The sequence below is a fragment of the Cricetulus griseus genome, chromosome 7, assembly GCF_003668045.3.
Source record: "Cricetulus griseus strain 17A/GY chromosome 7, alternate assembly CriGri-PICRH-1.0, whole genome shotgun sequence".
Classification (NCBI taxonomy): domain Eukaryota; kingdom Metazoa; phylum Chordata; class Mammalia; order Rodentia; family Cricetidae; genus Cricetulus; species Cricetulus griseus.
Genome location: NC_048600.1, coordinates 71,387,589 through 71,406,670, shown reverse-complemented (window position 1 = coordinate 71,406,670; position 19,082 = coordinate 71,387,589). Strand labels below are relative to the sequence as shown.

General features: G+C 45.0%; 1 protein-coding gene across 6 annotated transcripts in view; it reads right to left on the bottom strand.

The window, feature by feature from the left end:
- Positions 1-2,625: 2,625 nt before the first annotated feature.
- Positions 2,626-19,082, bottom strand: part of Gria1 (glutamate ionotropic receptor AMPA type subunit 1) — a 322,505-nt gene continuing 306,048 nt past the window's right edge. For all 6 annotated transcript variants that reach the window (XM_027427448.2, XM_027427447.2, XM_035447765.1 and 3 more), the window contains 2 exons: positions 13,482-13,616; positions 2,626-2,829 (listed from right to left, as the gene is read on the bottom strand). In XM_027427448.2, the coding sequence (XP_027283249.1) occupies positions 2,626-2,829; positions 13,482-13,616 (339 nt within the window). The remainder of the gene's footprint in view (positions 2,830-13,481; positions 13,617-19,082) is intronic.

Here is a 19,082-nt window from a genome sequence, read left to right as displayed (position 1 = left end):
ATGGCACAGAATGGAATGGACAATAATGAAAATGGGTCCACAGTGATTTAATTCTTGGTGATATTGTTCATTTTATGCAAATACCAAAAATGAAAAAAAGCCTGACTATTTGAAAATAAAACAGGAATACCCCCAAATATTTAGTGTTTGATCAAATGAGAGTTTCCCCCCTCACACATCTGCCAAGAAAGTTAAAACAAGTATAGGTGTTAAATAAAAGGCCCAGCTACCAAAGAGCAAAATTTAATGAAAGCCAGAACTGTTAAGTATGGAATCCTGTTGAGAAAAATGTCAATCTCTTTCAGAGTTTTCCCACTGTTCCATTTTTAAGAAAAATGTAGTAAAAATACATAATACAAGGTAACTTCTTTCTCACTTCTTCTTTTTTCTCTCCACACATCCGTTGGTGAGAAGCATCTTCCCTGGGGTCATGGACCCCTCTCAGCACAGACCCTCATTTCCAGCACAGGCATTCTCTATCCAGCCAGTAGGCTCAGGGGCTGGAGAACATCTTCCCAGGCCTTAGGCAAAAGATCTTTGAAGCAGCTGAAGGTAGAGTTTAGATCCATCTCTTCCTGGGTGCGGACTCCCCAGTGGCAGGTCACACAAGAGTCTACAGTGATAGGCAGGAGGCTGGGAGGACATTAGCTGGCAGAAATAAAAGGCGATAATCCATCTCCAGGACACTGTTTCACATGCCATGCCCATGTTAACACAGGAGAAAATGAACAATGGGGTGAAGGGTTGATTCTGGGTGTTTCTTTGCTATGGCTGATGAAAAGAGAATGAGAGACACATAGAAATAGTGTTTATCCACTGAGAGCATCCACAGAGGAAGCCAATTCTACTGCCACGAACCCTGGGTAGGCTCCAAAATCTTCAGCTTGTCCATTGCTAATGATAACCCCTAACAAGGATGATTGTATGGAAGCAGCGGGTAGGAGAACAAGCCAGAATATGGTTATCAGTAAAAGCTAGTGGCATATGGCACTCACTGAAGCATGTATTGGGAGTGGCTGCAGAAGATGTGGAAGTCAGTTGCACCAAGAGTGAGAATGGAGGTCTCCACAAAGCTGTGTGCCAGTGATTCCCTCTTTCACCCCAAAGTTCGGGCAGTCTAGTATCTTCCTTGTTCATTTTTCCTGTCTGGCTGTTCTTTACCTTGGCAATTGCATTCATGGGTGTAAAGGTTCTGCCTATTGTATTGCAATGTCCTTTGTCTGTCTTAGCCAGGGAAAAAGCTAGTCTCCTTGTGTTAGAGTTAGGAGATGGGCTCAGAACATCTTCAGGTCCCCTGATATCATTAGCAGCTTAACTCTTCTGCTTGTCTCTCAAAAATAACTCAGGCTTTGCTATCTTTCTTTCTTAAGATCTGATCACATGCTAAAACAATACCCTATTAACACAAACCCCCAGTTCTCTGCATTGACATAACTCACAACTTCATATTTGGTCTCTCAAACCCAGGACAGGAAATAACACAGAAGGCTCTGTTGCAGGGGCATGGTTGGACTTCCATAATCCCTCATCACCTTTCTTTTGCACTTAGCTTGGACAGCACTTCCCCTTATGTCAGAGGCTCCACAGAGTCCTACTCCATCATGGGACTTCAGTCTAGATGCCAAGTCAAGGAAAGGCAAGAGTCATGTGTGACACCTCCCTGGCTGCCAGCTCTTTGCAAGGCTCTACTGGGTTCAGGAGGCCAATTGCCCTTCAGTCACCACACTGCATTTGAGCCTGAACATACTCGAATAATCTTTTGTAGCTGAGATTGACTTTGCAAAGAGATGTACCACACTGGTACCCTATGGCCCATGGAATAGCTCTCGAGCATTACAGGAAGCTTCTTCCAAGCAACAACAGACTTCACAAGTCCTCCTCTGCCTACAAACTGCCAAGCCCTTTTCCACCCCCTATCTGAGATGCTCTTCATGACTACTTGCCGATGAACCAGCATTTAGGTAGTATTCTTCCTGGGGAAGGAAGTCCCCTTCTCCAGTAGTGTCTGTCTCCATCCAAGGTGTGGGCTGAGGGCTGGAAGGTATCATGGAGAGCTCCCACACTGAATGAGTTTGAAGGTCGCATATTCCTTTCCTTGCTTATAAGGTAGAACCAATCATGAGTCTTCAATCTGGAAACTGAAGAGTGATGGGGAGGGGTGGGGGGCTTGGGATAAGAAGAAGCAAAAGGGTCTAACAGAGCCTGCAAACCATGGATATTAGTAAGAAAATAACTGCACACACTAAGACACATTAACAACTGAATTAAAATTAAACAGTTTGATTTCTTCATTAATATCCCAGTGACTCCATTCTTAGAGACGTTAGACTTCATTGGATAGGGTTTCTCCCATTATTGCAGCATAGAGTTAGTTACCATCTTCACTTAGCAAATGCAAAAGGGTGAAAAAATCCCCAAAGGAAAGAAAGGAACAGCCTAGTGGATTTTTTGTTTTTGTTTTTGTTTTTGTTTTTTAATTCTTCAGGGACATCGGCTGAATTATCCTCCATATGGTCGTGGTGGTTGGAGGTGGTGTTTCATTTTGTTGTTGTTTTTGGCACTGAAGGGCTTGGGATGGGACAGGGGAGCCTGAGCCTGCTCCCAAGGGGTTCCTGTCAGCTCCAGTTACAATCCTGTGGCTCCCAAGGGCATCCCTGAACTGTGACTCATGCAGGGAATGGATTGCATGGACTTGGCGAAGTCCTGGCTGACCACCCGGCCATTCTCTCCACTGCCGCCTCCTCCACTGGCTCCTGCCCCACTGTTTCTGGTGAGGGTTGATGTCCGTATGGCTTCATTGATGGATTGCTGTGGGATCAAACAGAAACCCTTTTCAGGAGGACAGGGGGTTCTTCCCCAGGTCCTTGGCAATGACCAACAAAGGAGAATGAGTCAAGATGGGATTGAAATTAATCCCCCACCTTCCTCCCTACTCCCAAGATCAAAACAAACAAACAAACAAACAAACAAACAAACAAAACCAAAAAAAAAAAAAGAAAAAAAAAAGAACAGTGATGTGGGTAGCTCTTGGTAATTCTTCTTCTCTGGCATACTAAGTTCTTCTCTGATCTAGTGTTCTAACATTCTAGAAACCACTGGTTAGTAGCCCCAATCTGATGTGTTAGTCTATACCTAGAAGTTGTCTGTGTTGATAGTTAGCATGCATCACACAGACAATGGCCTTGGGGATGCATCCTTGCTCTCTTTGGCACATGATCTTTTAATCACATTGTACATATCATCTTCCTTAGCCTTGCTGGGGCCTAGGCTTGAATATGTCAGGAAGCAAACCCTAAGTTACCTCATTCTGTGGCTCCTGCAGGTGGGGTATTTCCTTGGTGCTGTTGGGAGTGGAACTTAGGAAATTTGCATCCTGATACTGATACCTAAGCTAGCTAGGTTCTGTGATCAGGTTCCTGGTTTGTTTGTTTGTTTGTTTTTTATTTATTTATTTATTTATTTATTTATTTATTTATTTATTTTGGTTTTTTTGGAGACAGGGTTTCTCTGTGCCTTTGGAGGCTGTCCTGGAACTAGCTCTTGTAGACCAGGCTGGTCTCGAACTCACAGAGATCCACCTGCCTCTGCCTCCCGAGTGCTGGGATTAAAGGTGTGTACCACCAACACCCAGCTTTGTTTTATTTTTATATGACTTTTAAACATCCATGTCTGTAACATGTGACCATCTAGGCAGCTACAATCTCCTTCCTTCCCCCTTTCTTCTCCTCATTCTCCCTCCCTGCTCCTCTTCTCCCTCTTTTTCTTTTCCCCTTCCTCTTCTGCCTCTGCCTCCTTCTCCTCTACCTCTGTCTAAGAAGACTGGCACTACCGTACAGAAGATGCTTTGAGATATTAAGGGAAAGTGATAATGTGTTATTGTTGGATTCAAATGATCTTCTGGAAAAGAGTCCTCCTAGCTCCACGTGATAAGGGCACTTAGGAGTCCTTTAATAAGGTAATTCACAAAATGTAACCATCAAGGCTCTGGTGCTGAAAAGAGTGAGACTTCATCTCCCAAAGCCTTCGTCTGTGTGCCACCTGCTTCCTGTCAGCCCGGACAACCTGCAGGTCTAGACTGACACATCACCTCCATGTTGTCCATGTCCATCTCATGGTTTTAGCCTGTTGGAATTCTAGATCTGGGAAGGATTCAAGGATCACCCTTTGTCAAGTGGAATGCTCATGTCAAGCTTTGTCAAGTGGAATGCTCGAGAACACAATCTAGGTCCTGGATCTTATCCTACTGGATAAGAGGAAGTATTGTTCTGTTCAAATTCCTCTGGAGAAGGATCTCTGTGGCATGAAGACTCTACCCTATCCCTTCCCATCCACTTCTGAGTTCATAGACTCTTGGGGCTGAGGTTTAGTTTCTTTGTAGGAATAAACATCATAAAAAGAACTGTCTAGCATGGGACTGATCCAGACCCCCTGAATGTGGGTGTCAGTGAGGAGACCTTGGAAATCTATGGGTCCTTTTGTAGTGGGTCAGTACTTATCGCTACCATAGGAATGGAATTTAGGAGCCCATCCCACATGGAGGGATACTCCCTGAGCCTAGACAAAAGGGGGTTGGCCTAGGCCCTATTCCAAAGGCTATGACAGACTTTGAAGACCCCCATGGAAGGCCTCACCCTCCCTGGCGAGCAGAAAGGGTATGGGATAGGTAGGGCGTTAGTTGGGGGGGGGGCGGGGGAGGAGGGGAGGGAGAGAGACCTGGGATTGTGTGTAAGGGTTGAGATACTTCCTCTGCTAAGACCAACCTTCCACGTTCTTTAGAGTACATTCTGCTTAGCTTTCTTCCTGAAGTCCCTCATCACCTCAGCTGACAGCAAAGGCTTTCACTTAATGTGTATGCATCATATATTCTCTTATATGTGAGTTTTGTAACCTTGGAGAAAGCTCACCTTCCAGGAGCCCAGAACCATGCCTTCACAACCCATGGTTATCTTGACTGGCCATTATACAGATAGTTTTTTTTTTTTAAATAAGATATTCTTTAATTTATTTAAGAAATATAAAATCTTTTCCAAAATACCTGGGGTTTGTTGCTGTGACCCAGAGAGCTCATTCTGTCTGTTGTAGCTAGATGGGCATAAACAGTTTGATGTACTTCTTTTCTTGCTACTCATTTCTTACTGGAAATCCCACCACTGTTTTAAAATGTTCTTCCTTGTTGAAATCTCTGATTCATCTGGGGGGTGTTGTTTAAAGGTTTAAGCAGGGATGGAGTGGGGTGGGTTAACCAAAACTAAAGATGTATGGCAAGCTAATTAGGGGCTTCGGATATGGCTCAGCAGCTAAGAGTGCATGTTTCTATTGCAGAGGACCTGAGTTTGAGTCCCAGCACCCATGTCCGGTGACTTACAACAGCCTATAGTAACTCCAGCTCAAGGAATCTGATACTGTGGCCTCTACAGGTATCTACATCCACATGCACACACCAATACAACACTGCCACATAATTAAAAATAATAGAAGCTTAAAAATAACTAAAAAGATAAAGTGTTTGAAGGGTGTGGGTGGAAAACCCCCTCCCCCCACAAGACAAGAGTCTTTCAATGAAAATCTCAGTGCCAGGGGTCACTTCCCTTTGGGTTTTTGGTCAGAGAGACTCTGAAGACCCAAAACAACACAGGCTATTGCTCTTGAATGTGATTGTCGAAGACACAACACACTTTGGTTGCAGGACATCAAGCCAGAACCAACTTACTAACTTCCTACTGGCTGGCTTTCATAGTGCCAGAAAGTACCATGTTAGACCATCAGGGAGAAAGACCATCAATGGACATACTTGGTGGCGAACACTGAATGCTACAATACTGACTTGCCACGTGGGATATGTCTTCTGATGCAATAGTGACATGATGATTGGGGCGGGTAATCAACCACTTTCTGATTTGATCTGAGCCCTGCGTCACAGGATTTAACCCATGCCTGATACTGTAAATCCAGGCGGAAGCCTATGGTTCTAGATCCTAGGGGAGAAACCTATTGTTGCTTTGCTAGATAGACACGTAAAACTACCTTCTTGATGGTTGTATTTATACCCATAGATTAGTGCTGTTCTTAACTTTGCTCAGATAATTTTCTTTTTGCAGTAGTCAGCAGTTAATGAAGAGACTTGTAACTGGTCAAAATGCTAAGAATGAGTGACTGTGAGTACCCAGCTGTACATGGGATGTCTACACCCGTCTGTCCTCCTAGAGGGTCAATGTGCATCATAAATGAGGAAGGAGAAAGAATGCAAGAGCTGGAGGATGGGAGCAGTGCTATGAGATGCTGTCTCTTGGACACGACATGGCCGCTGCCCTAGTGAGCTCGCTGCAGCTGAACAAGAATCTATACTATATCGAGCCAACAGGATCAGTCAACATCCCATCAAGTAGCACTAATTGGACTCAGTGTGTTCCCAAAATAAGAACAAAAACAAAAAAGGGGAGAGAACACGAAGGTAGGCGGGAGATGTGTTGGTTGGTATCCAAAGGAGAGAGAGGGTGAAGCTGGAGGTGGATGTGATCAAGACATATTGTATGCATGTATAAAATTATCAAAGAATAAATACAAGATATTTTAAAAAATAAAATCCATGATTCAGACAGATTTCCCCCATATGATGTTCTGCCCACGCTGGTTCTGTCTCTTCCTCAAACCCTGGGACTTATTTACATCCTCCCCTGGCATTCCTCCACTGAAGAGGAAGTGTGATTTGGATTGCATTCTTTTGTGTCAAAGGCCAAATAAATACAACCACAATGTTACACAGGGGAAATCTGAGCTGAGAACAGGAAGAACTAATGATTACTGATTCTTACAAAAAAAAAAAGGTTGAAAAGAGAATAGCATTTTAATTGTGTTAGTAGAAAAACAGAAGTTTCTAGAGTATAGCTTGAAATCTAGCCTTCAAGATTTTGGCCTACTATGTTCCTTTAAAAATTTCTGTCTCTCTCTTTCTCTCCCCCCCCACTGTGCATGTGCATGTGCATGATGGCCACTGGGCAACCCCCTGTCACTCTCCAGGAGCAGTCCATCTTGTGTTTCAAGACAAGGGTTCTCACTGGAACACGAAGTTTGCTGACTCAGCTAGCCTGGGTGACCAGTAAGTCCGAGGGATCCACTTATCTCTGCTTCCTCAGCACTGGGATTAAAGTATGTACCGTCACACCCAGCTTTCTTACATGTGTGCATGGAATTGAATTTAGGTCTCCATGCCTGTGAAGCAGGCACTTTATCATCTGGGCTGTCTCCCCAGCCCCATCAACCATGCTCTTTTAACTTAAAAAGCTACTACAATAAAGCAGGTTAAAGCTCTCATAGATTACTGTGGGCTGTCTTCCTCAAGAGTCTCAAACATTTCTGTAATTTCTCACTACAAAGTTGGCAAAACATGGATTTATGAAGGACAAGGTTAATGGCACATTCAATACCAGAGCCTACCAAAACCTGGGACAAATTCAGCACATAACTAAGACCTTCAAGTATTAAAACATCAGAGCCGTTTTCTCAGGAAACTGAGGGATGCCCAGAGCACTCTCTACCACAAGTGGGTACCAGCATCTTACAGGCTCCTGTCTGATGCATTTATGAATCTCAGAGATGAGAGGACAAGAGCCAGAATGGAAAGAAAGTTAACACCCAATAGACCTCTAGTTCTTAAACTGCACTGTACTTTGGAATCCCAGGGTGAGGGTTTAGGGGAAAACCACTGATGTCCAAATTCTGAACCACTGATGCTGAGTGAGTAGGTGTAGCCTGGGTACCTAACTCTCCAAGCTTCCCAGGCGATCCTAAACTGGAAGTTAAGTTGAATGATCTACTGTTCTAATCATTTTAAAGAGAGCCTGACATGTACATGATTGACTTGTTTAAGACATCAGTCATCCGAGACAGTGACAAAGCAGATGACCAATTCAATATGGTTCTCATACTCTCCCAAAGCTAACTGACAATCACTAACATAATGCCCGCCCTTGCCTTTGAGAGGGTGGCTCTCTGTTGTCCCTTCCTACTGTACCAGCTGTTCTTAAGCATATCCGTAAAGCTGTTGTTCTGAAACCGAGGCTCAAGGAGAGAAGAATGAATGAAAAGTCCAGCTACAGTGTCCCCTTGTATGGTTCTTCTGAGACTCATGTCTGCAATGGTGACCACATTCTATTTCCCAGTCCCTTGGTTTTCTAGAACTCTGCCAAGCCTCTGGATGTCAGAGACTATTCTAATGAAAGTTCAGGTTTCATTAATGACTCCATTGAGCATGTGTGGAAAGAAGTGGTTGAGCACCAACCACAGAGGATGCTCCCTCTGTGTTCAGCCTCTTAGCTGCTCATCAATTCCAGGCAAGTGTACAGACCCTAAATTGCTGTGGATTAAGCATACAAAGTGTTGGCACAGTCACATACAATTTTAAAAGATCAGCTGCTTTTCTGGGGTTTGGGGAGGCTGGGGATTAATTTCCCCTGGGAGCAAAGTGGAAAATGATAAGGATCTTTATTTTATTTAATATCAGTCAAGGACAAAGATTCTATTCTGTTCTCCCTGGCAGAGGAAAAGTGCCGAGGCTCTAAGTCTCTACTCAATTCAAAATGTGCCCTACATGAGGCTTTTGTTTATGAATTTTTAAGTTATACTAGGATGTTGTGGGTTACCTGAAGTCTCTGTCTGAGTCCCCAGCTCCTACATTGCTAGTACAGTATTCCTCTGTCTAAGCCTTACTGGTTTCCAGACATTTCTAGGCAAGAGTTTTAGTGTCTGGGTCTCTGACTCAGGTCATTCTTTGCTGGCTGCTCTCTGTCCTTGGCTAATTCATTCCTTGCCTCAACCAGGTTAAACACCACTTTTCCAGAGACACTATCTGGCTCTTGGTTCTCTCGTTAAGGGCATTTTCTTTCCAACATCTCTATCTAGTAGGTCAATGTTCACCAACTGTCTGCCTATCCCATGAAACCCCAAGATTGGAATCTGTGTTTGGGTTGTTCCTGATTGCATCTCCTATGCTGAGCATTGTTGTCCCTCTTCCCATGACACATGTGTCCTGTTCATGACACATCAAAGGGCAAAGAGTGTAGAGAAGACCCAGTTGAGATCCAGTGCTGAAGGTTGCCTAAGTGATACACTCTGAGTAGGGAGATGCCTTTTTGTTTGTCTTTGTGACCAGCACTATGGCTGGCACTTGAGGGACATAAGGCAAGTGATACACACACACACACACACACACACACACACACACACACACACACACACACTCACACACACATAAGTATATGCATATATATATGTATGTATATATATACACACACACACGCATCTCTCTATCATCTATCTATCTATCTATCTATCTATCTATCTATCTATCTATCTCAATATCTGGAAGAAGAGAGAGCAAGAAGCTTAGAAGCATCTTGGATAAAATCAAGAGCCTGGGCTCTATGGAAGCTTTTTTCACTGTCTAATTCCTGCCATTCTAGCTCCTGGCTTATGTGACCTTGCTTGCTCCCACACTTCTCTTAGCTGCACTTTTTATTAGCCTGCAGATTCTCAGGAATACATTGCTGATGAAAATGAGGAGGTAATCCCTCGATATGAAAGTCCCCAGCCTTCCTTCCTCCTTTAACTTCTTCTGCCCTTTCTCCCTTTGTGCTCACGTTTCTTCTTCCCTCACACGGTGACTAGAGAAGGTCTCTTTGAGCTTCTGAATCATGGGACGTGAGCCTGAGCTGGTTTAGGTGTTTCTGGCCCTCAGAGTGGGTAAACATTGTGGGCAAGGAAAGACACAGGATGGAAGATATTTCCAAAGGCCCCGTCACCTCCATCTGTATCCCGGTGTAGGGCTGTGGGCTGTGCTTCTGAACAGAGCTAATTGCTTTTGGGAAAAGCAAAGCAGCTCATTATGAAGCCTGAGGAGTGACTGGAGTGCTTTCCACTTATCTCTTCTAGATAAGAGAGAAATTGATGGAGCTTTGGAAATGAAGGGCCAGCTAGATTAATAAAGAAAATAGCTCCCTTGTAGTGGAAACATGAAAAATTCTATTAGGAGTCCTGGGGCTTTGTGCAGAAGTTATGACAGTGGACGGAATTGTTTATAGGGGATTGTGGTGGATGGAGAATCTTGGGTTAATGCTTTTGAGGGACCTTGACAGCTTCTGAGAAATTAAAGAACTACATTGTAAAGGAAGGTGTGAGAATGCCTCTAAGACATGGTACTATGACCAATGGTCTCATCAAAGACTTTTGTCATCTAAGACTACAGTGTACCCTCAGTGGGGCGGTCATCAGTGTCTCAGTTTGAAATCCAGCCTCTTGTTAGTTACCTGGATTAATGGAAATCACTATAAACCTAGAGGGTAGCTGGACATTCAGGTGGTTCCCTGCTTGGTGGGCACAAAACCACATTATGATTGATGAACACCCATGGAAGGGACCAAAACTACCTTGGGGGAACACACCTTGGGGGTGTGTTGTATTGCTTAACCTATGAGCAACTCTCTCTCTCTCTCATGCCTCCTTCCTTGCTCCAAGAGATTTTTCTCTTCTGAACATAACTCTACATTAACTTGACTAATCACATTTACCCTACAGCCATACCCTGTTCTTTAAGGACTTATGGTCTGCATGCCTCAAAAACAACAGCCATACCCTGTTCTTTAAGGACTTATGGTCTGCATGCCTCAAAAACAACAGCCATACCCTGTTCTTTAAGGACTTATGATCTGCATGCCTCAAAAACAATCTAGTACATGTAATTAATAAAATTATATGCTAATAAATAAATATTAATAAAAGGAAGTTTGAAGGAAGTTGTAACTGTCTGTTAATAATGGCTGGTATATATGCTCGTGATCATTGCTTTTATTATTTATTGAGAGCACACTGTGATGTTGGCCTCCTGCCAATCCTTTCATCTATTATTTTGTATCCTCACTACAAATTTATGAGGTATATGCCATCTCTGTTTCCATTTTTACAATAAAATTCAGGATCAGAAAGTAATTAAAACTTGTCTGAGGTAACTGATTTAAGGAACAGAATGGATGGACTCATGCCAGGCTCTCAGCGCATACATCTCCACAGGACACCATGTCCTGGGGCAACATGAAAAGGAGCTTTTGAGAGCTGACCAGTATGGGCTCTGGGCCTCTGGTCCATGGGGAAGGGGTGGAGGCTTGCAAAGAGCCTAGTTGGCCTAGCTCCTGGCCTGGGTCCCTCTTTGCAATTTGCACAGCCGTTCCATCTCTTTGGATGATAAGGACAGTCTGTAGGTTTATGTTTTGGATGAACTGGCAAAGAAAGCTTTGCTTAGGGTTCAGGTGTCCTTGCCAAATCCCACCAAACTCATGGGAGGTGTTAAAGTATAAAATCAGTAACTGTGCTGTGGTCTGCCTTTTCCAGCAGAATGTGGAGGTGTGAGAGCAGGTCAAGGGAAGATTGAGGTGTGCCTATGTCCTCCAGACAAAGGCTGTCACACTTCTAGTCCTTCATTGTTCCTGTTACCACACTGTGGGGAAGTGGCTTTTTAAACAGGCCTCATGGGATAGAGGGCAGGATGAAGAATCGGCTTGCACAGAACACACAGGGGCTGGGATGTGGTGGGAGGAGGGGAGCAGATTGCCAGTGGGGAGGCAGCTGGAACCATCATGTGGGAATGCCCGGACAGAAGGTCTTAATACTAGGATGTAAAGCCCCCCCCCCTTTTTCTACCCTCATTCCTTTCATACAGAACTGAACACTCAGTTTTCAAGCAAGATGTCCTCCCCGGGACTGACCCAAGATGTATGCAGGGATCATGACTGAGAATGGAAGAGGCTGGTCAGGGGCTTGTGCTAGTGAGTGATCCAATGATGTATGTGTTCCGTTCAGAAGGAATTGAAGATTGACAAAGGGGACCTTTAAGGCACATTAGAGGAGAATAAAACTCCAGGAGTGAATCATATTCATCTAATCATGCCAAAGAGAGAGCCCAGGCCAAGATACCTGCTGGTCGAAGCCCACAGTGACCACATTTCTCTTCCCTTCTTAGTCTAAAGAATGCTTGTTCTTAATTTCTGCTGTTTCCCACAAGCTTTCTCCAATTCTCCTTCCACTAAGTTCCTATCGACTTTACTGTCTGAATCACAATCTTTCTTTATGTGTGTGTGTGTGTATGTGCATGTGCGTGCGTGCATGTGTGCGTGCGTGTGCGTGTGTGTGTGTGTGTGTGTGTGTGTGTGTGTGTGTGTGTGTGTGTGTGTAAGTCAGAGGTTGACATTGGAGGGCTTTGTTAACTGCTCTTTGCATCTGTCTGTCTGTCTGTCTGTCTGTCTGTCTGTCTGTCTGTCTGTCTGTCTATCTTTCTATCTATCTACATACAGGGTCTTTCCCTGAACCTAAACCATGTGGATCTGGGTAGGCTGTTTGACCAATGAGCTTCAGGGGTCCCCCGTCTCTCCTTCCCTTCTCTAGTGGTGGGGCGATAGGTGTACCTACGATACATAGGTGTGCCCAGTTTTTCCGTGGGTGGGTGCCTACACTCTGAACTTAACTCTTCATATTTGTGTGGCAGGCACTTTACCATACGAGCCATTCCCTAGCCCTGAGCATGTTTTCATAGCCATTTCTTGTTGAAGTTCAAAGGTTTGAATGTCACAGTTGGCACCTAAGTTCTCTGCTGTTCACATGGCTGCCTTCCATACATGTTTCCTCACTGGGGCTAATAATGCCACTGAGGCACTGTGCAATGGTGACAACTCCCAGCTTCCCTGGCATGCTTTCATCTCCATCTTCACTAAGAACCACTTATCCCCTTCTCAGACTGTACCAGTGATGATAAGGTCCCTAATCACTGGGATGGTCTGTGTGCTCCTCTGCTAGAAAAATGGGTTTTGCATATTGCGCTCACATCTATTTTTCTGTTTTTGTTGCATTCTTTGGGACTCCATAAGATGAGCTTGCTTTTCTTCCTCCCCACAAAGTTTTCATGTTTTCACTGGCTGCTCTTCAATCCTCTCTAATTTTTCCCTGCCTCTGCTGCCTTCAGCTGTGTTTGCTGTGGTCTGGGTTATTGCGCTAATCTGCTTAGCTTTCTCTGTGGATGATTCTCTCTGCCAATGCTAGCCCATAATATGGAGGCTAAAAATGGACCCAATTCACCAAGCACGGAGGAAGAACTGGGTAGACATTCCTTCCCTCATCCAGGGAGCTGTTCTATTGGATATTATTTCAGAAAATCAACCTCTCACTGTACTGATAGAACTATGACCTTTAACCTCACTGACCTGTCTGACCTGTCTCCGGAAAGATGCACCTGCTATTTTGGGCACAGTATTTGCCAGACACACTCTATCCCTTCCCTTTCTTTTGTGCCCCCCCCCTTTCAGTTTCTTCCTGATTCTGCTCTGCACCTTGGATGGCCTCAACCTGCCCCTTTATATCCCTTTGAGCAAAAAGCCTCTCAGGAAACCCAGCTGTGCCACAGAGAACAGGGTAGGAAAAAAGACCCAGGAAGACGATGCCACCTTCATCCGCTTCGACTCGCTACGTGATTTGTAGCAGAACTCGATTAAGGCAACCAGCATGGCCAGTCCCAGCCCTCCAATCAGGATGTAGAATACGCCTGCCACATTGCTGAGGCTCAGAGCACTTGTTTTGTCCTAGAGGAGGAGGTGGGAAAGGAGGGGAGGGGAAAAAAAGTGAGTCAAGAGGCTTGAGACCATTGAGGCAGCAGCAAATTAACACACATACACTCAACCCCGCCCCCTCCTCAGCATTCACAGTTGGAAATTGCTTGTATTGAGTTCGCAACATTCCCCAGGGGAAAGGGAAATGCATGTGTGTTTGTGTATATATAAAACCATCTGTGATTGTGTTGAACTTCTAATTACATTACCTCCCTCCTCAATGTCTTTTCTGGGACAGGAGATAGCACAAAAATTCAGGCCAGATTTGGTAAGATTGGAACCCTTGAGCTTAACCAATTCTTTTAGGAAACCCTTCTCTTTAGCTCCATGTCTACCTCATCTCCTCTGTTGCTTGGCAACACGTCAGTCTCCATCATTGTACATGTCTCTGAGTGTTTTGCTGGGAGTTGGTATTAAAGTGAACTTTCCCCTAGATATGCATTTGATTTCAATTTAATAAGACAGCTCTCAAACACATAATAAAGGCAGAGGGACGCATACCTTTAATTGACTGCTCTCAGTCCCAATTTAAGGGGAAACCTGGCGGGAGGGGGGCTTAGATAGACAGAAAGGCACTGAGCTAGAAAAATGGCTCTATTAAATCCTAATAATTACGCTTAATCAGTGTCATTTCTTTTTTCTATTGGAGGTGCTTGCTAAAATTGCTGTTGGTAGACCTGGATGGCTGAACTTAGAAATATGAGTTGCCTGTAGTAAAAGATACTCTGCTGGTTTTAGAGATGCCAAGCCATGAAGGAGGGTTCCCAGAAGCCTGGGGAAAAGTACTGATGTTTGGCAGGAGGGAGCAGAACTTTTGTGGAGCCTGTGGATACCATAGGTGTGGGAGACTGTCCCTGAGTCCTGTGTGCTTCAAGAATGGGGTAGTGAAGAACACCATTTCAGGCAGTGAGAACACCAACCCAAACTACTGTCCACAGTGGAAGGCAGTGCCTGAGGAAGTGAGGGCACCATATCACTCAGTTCTTGACACAGGAAAGAACACCTTTAGGTCTTGGAAGAATGATCTTCCCCAGTTCTTACGGTGGCTCTTGACTCCTTTTATATTGTTAAGTAATGTAAGAGTGTTTCGTTAAATCAAAATGAAATGCATGTGTCAGCTTGCACAGGTATATGGCATTGGTGGCTGACTAGTGGCCAGGGGAGGATGGGTAGCTTTTGCACTTCTCCGTGTGTTCCTTTTCAGGGGGGAATCCAGATGAGCCTTATGAAGGGTGGGCTGCATGGTCCTAGGAGCTGCTCTGACATTTACTTAGGAGAATCTGGGCACATGGAAAGGGATTTCTTATCTTCCAGGTCAGGAGCCTTTGCTCTATTTCTATTTAATGCAGTATTCAGGGTTCTTGGTGGTTGAACTTGGGAACTGCAGATGGCAGGTAGCAGCTTGTTTCCCTACTCTGGAAGTAGCCCCAACCAGCAGAGCCATGGGATTATCCACAGCAACCCCTCAGTGGTTTCTTGTGTGGCTATGACAGATAGTTTCTTGAATACGTGCTACTTTTGGCAATGTTTAGCCTAGCTCTCTAGGCAGCAGAAATGATTATTCAAGGGTGTAAACTTTTTTTTTCCTGTCTGGGGTTATGGCCTGAGAGGAGAAATGTGAAAAATGGGTTCAGCACTTGGTTCAGGGACTGGTGGAATGTGTAAATTCCCACTTGGTGTGATTTTCAGAACACACAGTCTATGCCCCTGCTTGTTTTCAGAAGGTGCGTAATTCTTAGGAGTACTTAACATAAATTCCTAAAAAAACTTTCCTGTCTGGACAGGGGCAGGGGTGGGCAGGGTGGGGAGACATCTTAAAGTATCACCAGCTCACACCTTAGCAGGTAGGGGTGATGCTGAGAGGGAGTGGATGGGGGAAGTCCTGGGAGAGAAGGCTGGAGGCTGCCTGCTTCACAAGTTCACCCATCATCCAGTAGCTAAAAGTACATCTTGCCTTGTCTGTCACTAAGGCTAATGTCTTATAGGACACTTCTTAATAATGTTCCCAAGTTTGGTTTTATAGGAGAGGTCGTCAAAGATAAGGGAGGGTGGGCACCATTTTTTGTTACTGTCTTCACATTGCTCTGTGATTGTATCTGCCTTCCTGGCCATCCATTTATGGTGTATCTGTGAGACAGGTAGAGTTAGATGTCAGGAGGAAGTGAGGGAAGAGCTGTGTTCCATACAACCATAGAAAGAAGAGGGTCCAGTGACTGGGCATCTTGCTGTGTCTGGAGTGGAGACTTTTCATCAGTACTCTGTCTGGTTTCTTTTTCTGGAGTTAGGGATTGAGCCTCAAGCCTTGGGCATGCTAGGCAAGCACTCTACTAATGAGCTACAGCCTCACCCTCTGTATTTGTTTGTTTACTTGAGACAGGATTTCAGTATATAGCCTGGGTTGGATTTGAACTCACTGAGTAGCCTAATCCAGTCTCCACCTTAAGATCATCCTGCCTAAGTTTCCAAAGTTCTGGGACTGTAGGTGTGCATTACCTCAGTCAGCCCATCTACCTTTGAAGAACTCTACTCCAGAGAAATGGCTGCATGTGTGAAGATAGCCTGATGGTTTAATAGCTGTATCCCTCTTGGCAGATAAGTGCCATAGATCCTGGCTATGCTGACATTGTTCTGCAATAGCAGAGGTCAGGGAAAATTTCTGGAATCAAGGGGGAACTAGATACCCACTGTTTCCAATACCAGGCATGACAGAATGACCTAAATTTGGCATGTCTTAGTAGAGTATGTGATGAGGAGCTAGTGTTGGTATGACTTTAATTTAGGTAGATTTACATTTAGACAAGGTTTGTGATTCCTTTATGTGTGCCATTAGCTTTGTGTATGCATGTAGGTAAGCTTTTCTTTTTTTCTTTTTCTTTTTTTTTTTTTTTTGGTAGTGCAGGGGATTGAGCCCAGGGCCTCATGTTTGTTAGGCAGGTGCTCTATGGCTGAGCTACAATTCTACCTCACCATTATTAGCTTTGGGGATAGCATCAGATTTAGATCTTTTAAGGAGGCTTGAGATCTTCTGGCTTATAGCCACCATCAACCTTCTTTGATACCCATTGTTGGGATATAATGGTCTATCCTGGGGCAGGGACAAAAATTCTTTTATTTAAAGACTGGAGCTTTGGCTCTTCTCTGCTCCATTGTGCACACAAGAGGGCACTTGTGTAAATAGCAATTGTTCCAGCTCATGGCAAACTGCAGGGTTCCAGCTCTGATGGGGGAGGGAGGAGATGGGGTTGGGGTCTTCCAAGTGTTCTCTGAAACACCCTTATTCTCTTTCCATTCACAGAAGATGCACTCCCCCAGAGCTAGGCAGCTTGCTGGTAGGAGGGAAAAGATACAACTTGTCTTCCGCCAGGAACAGACAGAGTGACAGCTCTGAAGAGTGACGGGTGAAAAGAAAAAAAAAAAAAAAAAAAAAAAAAAAAAAAAAAAAAAAAAAGGAAAACCTAAACCTCGGAACTCTCATTTTGCAGAGTTGTTAGGCTGGTTGCCATGGTGATGACCCCGACTCCACAATCTGTTCTCCTGAACCTGTTGTCTTCAATTTGCTGCTTCCCTTCTGGGGAAGAGAGAATCCTCCACCATCCTGTATAGCTCCGTGCTCTTCCCACGGGTGAGGAACTGTCCCAGATTCCTTGTTTTTTTAGCCAGCATCTCTTCCAAGAATGTTCAAGATCTTCCAAGATCTGGTCTTCATGAGGAAGACTGAACACAGGCTTGAGGCTCTTTTCTGGCCTAAATGGAAAGTTCTAGAAGAAGCCAAAGCCCTTTGGTCATGAGAGGGGTGATTTCCACTGAGACTAGTGCTGCCAATCACCTGAGATCTGCTAGGTTTGGACCACATGCTAGTTTCTCCAAAGGTCTCCCTTTCTTCTTCTCTTCTATCAGAATCCCACAGCTTCCAGGATGCTTTCAGTGGATATTCTGGATCATTCCCAAGCCTTCCACATGCTGACTCTGCAACCAGCTTTCCTGTACAGTAGGTTTTTTTTCTGTTGTGTTCTTTCCAGAACTTACACATCTGGATTTAGAAAAGATTTGAGGCATGGCCATTTCCTGGGAGAGGCAGGTGATGGCTGGGTAAGCTCACTCACCAGCTGAGACCCGAAGGGAAAGCTGCTGGGAAGGGCATGGACTCAACTAATGGACTCCATGCAGACACACAGGCCTGTTTGAAGGTGGCTCAAACGACCTTGGTAGAGATGAAAGCCTCCAACATGGGTGCATTTTGGAAGAAGCTGGCAGGAACGCGTGTGAGGGGTCCAAGTACTGGATGCTCATCTCAACCCCAAGAGATCTGATACCACAGAAATTCCTCAAGGAACTGAGATCACAGCCTTTAAAAAGTCCCCAGAGCCTTGTCCCTTTAGGGGATGCAGAATCAGAAGTCATGTCAATTGGCAGTGTTTGCTGCTCCATTTCCAAAGTAGGCCGGTTCCCTAGGCTTCAGGTTTCCCCCCAAGAGCAGTACAAGATGAGAACTGGCCCACTGTACTAATAGTTGGCAAGGCAAACACTGTGCAAATGATGACTGTGGGGGCAGTTCTTCTTAGCAGCCTGTGCTCAGGGACCGGCCTGCCACACAGTGTGCAAGGGACGCAAGGGATGTCCTGACTCCAAACACAGTAGCAGCTGAGAATGCAAGAAGACTCTGTGGGTCGTGGAGGGGAGTTCACGTGGAGGGGAGTTCAAGCTCTGGCTGAAGCCAAGGTCTCTTTCAAAATGGGAGGATTTGTTTTTTCCAGAAACAAAAGCCTGAGTCTCAGATTGACATGAGTGTCACTCTAGGGAGCCCTCAGCAGGAACTGGATGTCTGATTGGACTTGAAAACAACAACAATAATGGTGGTTCTGTCTAGGTGCTTCCCAAGAACTGCAATGGGAGAGTTAGGAGTGTAGCTTGGGGACCTGGGGAAGAATGCAGTCTCTGATGGGGGGGGGGGAGACTGCCCTGTTGGGTGTGCCGTCTTGAAGCAGATTCACATGGAAGTCAGCTGCCCTTTCTGGGCTGTATCTGCTCTGCCTAATACACACCAGACACCCTGACCCGAAGTGAGATTTCACTGGAGCTGGAAGCCTCTGCGGTGTGGAAGAGACAGAATGACTTCTGTATCTCTGGAGGGGGTCTCTTTCCCTATCCATACCCCTCTGACATTGCTCTCCTGTTCTCTGTTTCATACTGGAGTGTAGAGGGTAGGGTATTAAGGGAGGGAGCAGGACAGGGCTTTACTCTATAGGTTCCATGGTCCCTCCAGTTGGCCAGGGCCTTCCAGCTGCAAGGGACATGATTTCAGGGCTTTATGCAGTGTCAGGACATTCGCTGGCACTTGTGGCTCTTTTGCCTTCCCTGGCTGAGAGTGGAGGCATGATGGTTAGTGTATCTGGAACAGTTGACTTAACTCTGCTGGTGCTGGGGCTGAGTGACAAGGGA